Raw genomic sequence first — 6,000 nt, 5'->3', positions numbered from 1 at the left:
AAATGATCTACAGCATTTTGAGTAATGATGGGTGTGTGCTCTGAATGTCTACCATGATATTAAAGGAATATTCCATTTTCTGAAAAGAAAAATCCAGATAATTCACTCAACACCATGTCATCCAAAACGCCGATGTCCCTCCCCGCTCAGTCGAGAAGAAATTATGTTTTTTGAGGAAAACATTGCAGGATTTTTCTCATTTTAATGGACCCCAATGGACACCAACACCCAACACCCAACCAAACACGTAACAGCTTCTTCAACGGAGTTTCAAAGGACCAAAAACAATCCCAAACGAGGCACAAGGGTCCCATCCAGCAAAACGACTGTCATTTTTGACAAGAAAAATAAAAAAATATGCACTTTTAAACCACAACTTTTCATCTAGGTCCGGTCCAGCGCATTAGTATCATTCCACATACAACAATGTCGGAACGGTCCTCTTTCAACACACTTGTAAACACTGGGGCGGAGTTTCGCGTTCGTCCTCTGTGACCTCTTGACGTCATGACGTATTGCGTGAGGTCACGCTGACGCTTTCAGGACCGGACCTAGACGAGAAATTGTGGTTTAAAAGTGTATATTTGTTATTTTTATTGTCAAAAATGACAATCGTTTCGCTAGACAAGACCCTTATGCCTCGCCTGGGATCGTTTATAGTCCTTTAAAAAACTCCGTTGAAAAAAACTGTTAAGTGTTGAGCTAATTGTCAAGTGTTGGTGTCCATCAAAGTCCATTAAAATGAGAAAAATCCTCAAAAAACATTTTTTTTTCTCGACTGAACAAAGAAAGACATCAACATTTTGGATGACACGGCGGTGAGCAAACCATCTGGATTCCTCTTTTAAGAAAATAGACCATTCCTTTAAATCAACTGATCCTCCACACCACATAGTATGCTTTGATCTTAAAACGAACTGCATGAAATGACAGAGAATATAGCAATGCTTGGAACTGCATACTAGCATACTATACTCTTTTTGCAGTATATAGTATTTGTATACTGTATGCATATTTCCATGGGACATCAGATGACATTTCTTAACATGTGCGTGAGGCATAATATATTGTATCCAATCTGCTTAATTTAATAATTTCTATTTGAGTTTCAGAATAAGTCTGAAATAATTAGCCATGATTTTGACTCATTATTTGATCAGACATTTGTGCACACAGATTAAAAATACAAAAAAAGATCATTTCCAAGATCGTAACTGCAATGCCACTTAGAAAAGAGAAAGATTAGATTAGAAAAGGGGCAAATGGGGTAAGAAAAAATAAAAGTAAAACTTTTCTTCTCAAGTAAATTTTCCATTTGTCAAACAAACATCAAATTAGACGTAAATTAAAGTTTCTGCAGTGCACAAGACAAACGCAGTGAGAAGATGTGACAATAATTCAACACCATTTTAAAGGTTTATCATTGCATAATTCATTGCAGTAAACGGTGCAGTATTTCATTTTAGATCATAGTCCATGTCCTTCAATGCTATTTGCCATTTGTGAGACTTCATTTCAGAGATCAGCACACCGCTGCTAATCCAAGTGGAGTGTATTATAATAATGTGATGCTACCACTATGTTCAATACATTATGATACTGAGAGCTAGTAAACATTCTTTCAAATGATTGGTGTTTTATTTGATAATGGATTTATATATTATTCAAACACAACATACAAACATGGGATGCATTAAAAAAACCTTTTAAATAGGGATAACCTACAGTATCTTCCTGTCCCTGATTCAAGAGAATGTCTCTCTGTATTGAAGCATTGCCAGATTGCTTTAACAGTAATCAGCTGTACGTCCACAAAAATAAATTCTCCTGCTCTTCCTCAGAAGGGCATTTCACACTTAAAATAGTTGACCCTTAGGTTATTCTAAACCCCACATATCCCAGATTATCCGTTTCATATTTCACACTGTTCATACTTTAGGGGTTAAGAGATAACCAGAGGTATTCATAATCTGATGTTTCACACATTATATGAACTATACCCTTGATCAACATTCTAATTTGCATATTTTGGGTGTCAACAGTCATGATTGGATAAATACAGTGTGTGATGGTTTTATATAACTGTAACTGTAAAAGTTATACTCAGACATCCCTCCTGAGACCGTTTTATAGTACAATTCAGCTGATTTCTGTCACTGTTTCAGTCACATTATTTTTTTGCTATTCCCTCAAACACTGAATAACAGTACATGTAGTTTCTGTGACTGTACACAGCTCATGATATGAGGTATGCACTGTTCAGGTTTTTAGTATCTGTTGCTATAAAAATGCTGGGTTATTTTCAACCCAGGGGTGGGTCAAAAAATGACATTTAGGTTAAATTAAACAGCACCTACACTGAAAAAACAACTGATTTATTTAATTTACAAAATTTTTTTAAGGTAAGCGGTTGCAATCAATTTATTTAAGCTACATTTAAACAAAAGTTTTTTATTGAATTTTACTTTACTAATCTTTTTTGTTTAAATGTAGCTTAAATAAATTGATAGCAACCACCCACCTCTAAAAATTGAGTAAATTGAATGAATAATTTTTTTCAGTGTATTGTCCGATTCACGATTTTCCTTTGGTGTGTAAGTGTGTATTAGTACATGTTAACGATGTGCAAAAAGTACAAACCCCAAAGTAAACGATGACGCGAGTTATCGTCTCCAAAGTAAATCTCTTTTCTTGGACTACAACAAACGGATTGTAGGCAATCATTTACTTCCTGTGATTGGTAGGGCTGTGCAAAAATATTGTGATACTTTTTTCCACTATAGTGTATTGATATTTCATTCTCTACTATCGACATTTAAAAAAAATAATAATAATCCCTCTGTGTGCGTCAAACGACCTCCTCCGCCGCTGCTGTCCAGTTGTCTGTCATATACGGCCAATGTCTCAGAAGTTAGCGGGAGTGAAAATTAGCAGAAATTTTAAAAACACCTGCAGCTTTGTGTGAACGCACTTTGGCTTTAAAAAAAAGTAAAAAAAAATCAGCTCTTTTTTTACATTTTTAATAAAAAAGAAAAAGCATTGCAATGTATCGCAACATGCAACGTATTGTATCGTATCGTGATACATCGAATAATGATACGTATCGTATCGCGAAGCCCTTGCCAATACCCAACCCTAGTGATTGGTGACATAGACAAGATCGACATGATCATAATTCATCCCGCTTTAGCCTGAAAGTTAACTCCTGTTAGGATTGCATTGTGAGCGAATCTTTCAAACATGGTTAGGAGCATCACATTTCCGGCTGAGGTATTCAGGCCAATCACAATGTAAAGATTCGGTGGCCAATCAGGGACACAAAGCTTTTCAAATCCGTGCGTTTCAGGAAGAGAGTGAAATCTGAAGCTACAAAAATGTACGGTATGTGAAAAATAATGTGTTTTTTTTAACCATAAACCATGCGAACGCATTGTATTATACCAAATACACAAAATAACGTTATTTTTTAGCAATGAAATAGGTGCACTTTAAATTAACTGTTTATATTTGATCCAACAATGGGTTAAAACAACCCAGCATAGGTTAAAATACAACCCAACAGGTTGGGTTCATCCCTTTTGACCCAATGCTGAGTTTAAAATAACCCAGCATTTTTTTGAGTGCAAGCATCTGGTAGTAATATTCTGGTTATTTCATACTGCACATGTTTGGCACCGCATTGCGGGGTTACCCCGGCAAAAGCGGTGCTAACCCTGCTTCAGAGTAGGGTTTTATTAACCCAGGTAAAATGTGATGCTAACCCCGCTTCTAAATTAGAAGTGTGAAACGTTCGTCCACCCGGAGACGTCCAACTCAAGTGCAGTCTGAAAATCCTTCGAGAATTCTGCAGGCTCTTATTAGTATTTATATGCTTTTCTTCATGTGCCCCGACACTGCTAATACTCTAGGGCTCAAGCTATTGCCTCTGAAGTGCTACCTTCCAAAAGGAAGACTGATTATTTTACAAAGTTTGTCCTAAAGGCATTTTGATGCTCCCTTGACACATTTTAAGAAGCATTCTTTGTTAAATCCATTTGGATCAGACCGGCTTCCACCTACTACTGGAGCATGGAGATCGGACAGGATCATAGATTCCTAAACACAAGGCCCACTGTCCATTTTATGTCTCAGGATAAGGCAACATTTCAATTACTGGGGGACATGCTTGTCGTTTTGCACCTTGTACGCAGAGGAAGAAATAATCATTCTCCTGGAAGGATGTTCTGCTCTCCACATCTTCAAGCATTCCACTTCCTCTTTTCCTGAATCTATTTCCTGTCCATTAAAGCCAAAGCAGCATCAATCTCATATAAGTATCTCTCCCATTTCTTTAAACAGGAACTGGAGCGTTCTTTTTGTGGGTTTCAAGTGTTGTTAGGCTGCTCACAATGTTCTTTTGAGGTCCAACGATCGTCACACCAACTTTTCTGAAGTCCCTGAGTGTCAGAATAGAGATAGAGAGGCATGATGAGTAACACAGCACTCACAGTTTGACATATGGTGATGTTAAGGACAAGCTCACAGCACTTTTCTGTCTCAGTCTTCACGTGTCAGTCATGCAGGAGAGAGTATTCCAGGAGGACCAAAGACATACAAGAAGCTCACGACAGACATTGTGTTATAACGCAAAAAGCTGATTTACAGCTTCCTGTGATGAGGAATAGAAGTAGGTGCTCGACTAGGTCTATTAAGTTGGTTATTTCTACTGTAATAGGGAGGAAACGGCACAGTCAGAGTCACACCGCAGGGAAAAAGATGACATATTTCATTTAATGAGATCCATGCAACAGCTGACAGAAGCTTGCATTATTTACGATCATGAATAGACTCTCCAGACTTTCCATATGGATGAATTCATCCCATGCTCACATATCCTACCTGGCCTCATGGGAAAAACTTGTATCTATGTAGACTATGCTGATGCATAATGCCCACAGGTGCCACGGGTAGCACGAGTTGGCAAAAGACTACTAAATTGACCACAATAGTGGGCCTAAAATCATGTATTGAATCTTTCATGAATATCTCAGTTCAAAACCATAAGCATTAACATGAAGATGGCGATTCTTTGCTCTTCTTACATCTTTGACTCTTATGCTACGTTTACACCAGCCGCGGTAAAGGCGTCAAGCGCGAGTGATATCAATGTTAAGTCAATGTGAAGACGCGTTGACGCGCATCTGGAGGTCTCGCGGTGCAAAAGAGGCGTTTGGGGCAGCGCGGTAGACGCAATTCCGCCTCATTCGCGCGTCTAGTTTGAGCAAATGGTGCGAATTTAGCAAATTGCACGTACGTGCCTTACACGCAAATCATGCTTTTTGTGCATTTTGCGTTTGACGCGAATTTGCGGCTGACACCCGAGTTGAAAAATTTGAACATTGGCGGATTTTCGCACCGTTTTAACCAATCAGGAGCCTGCCCGGAGTCACTCATTCAGCATGAAGGCTTGATATTGAGGACATCGGGCAACCTGGTAAGTTGTAAATACACATTTCACTTTTAAGTCACGTGACGTTTATCGACCAACGCCGTTTATTTCCCCCCTATAGTAAGGTGACTACAAACCGGTAACTCTCTCGATAAATGCACAATCAACATCAGCCATCCTGCAAACAGACAACCGCACTTGCCCCTCCCACAAGAAGCGGATTTTGCCTCCGACACGCGTCAAATGCTTGCTTTTTCCGCGCGTCTACTTCGCTTTAGATGCGCGAATGCATTCAAACTGTTCAAGTGGCAAACTAGGCGCGGTAGACGCGTTTTTGACGATTGAAACGCAGTTGGTGTAAACGCAGCATTATGGTTAGATATTCTACTAGACTCTAAAACAAGGCTGGAAAAAGTGTGTCCATTCAAGACTACATCAGCCAGGCACTGATACCGAAGATGGGGTTTGTCTTACAATGTTCCAGTTTATAAGCCTTTTTAAGATTTTCCGGAAACGTTCGTAGAGTCACCGTTTTCCCATGAGAACAGGTTACACATATCAGTGGCAATCAC

The 6,000-nt window shown here is 38.9% G+C and overlaps 1 protein-coding gene across 2 annotated transcripts in view; it reads right to left on the bottom strand.

Annotated features, from left to right (window-relative positions):
- Positions 1 to 820: 820 nt before the first annotated feature.
- Positions 821 to 6,000, bottom strand: part of epha3 (eph receptor A3) — a 155,415-nt gene continuing 150,235 nt past the window's right edge. For both annotated transcript variants that reach the window (XM_073854918.1, XM_073854919.1), the window contains one exon: positions 821 to 4,436. In XM_073854918.1, the coding sequence (XP_073711019.1) occupies positions 4,331 to 4,436 (106 nt within the window). In that variant the 3' untranslated portion in view covers positions 821 to 4,330. The remainder of the gene's footprint in view (positions 4,437 to 6,000) is intronic.

Source organism: Misgurnus anguillicaudatus, chromosome 17, assembly GCF_027580225.2.
Source record: "Misgurnus anguillicaudatus chromosome 17, ASM2758022v2, whole genome shotgun sequence".
NCBI lineage: Eukaryota > Metazoa > Chordata > Actinopteri > Cypriniformes > Cobitidae > Misgurnus > Misgurnus anguillicaudatus.
This window is presented reverse-complemented; position numbering and strand designations above follow the sequence as displayed.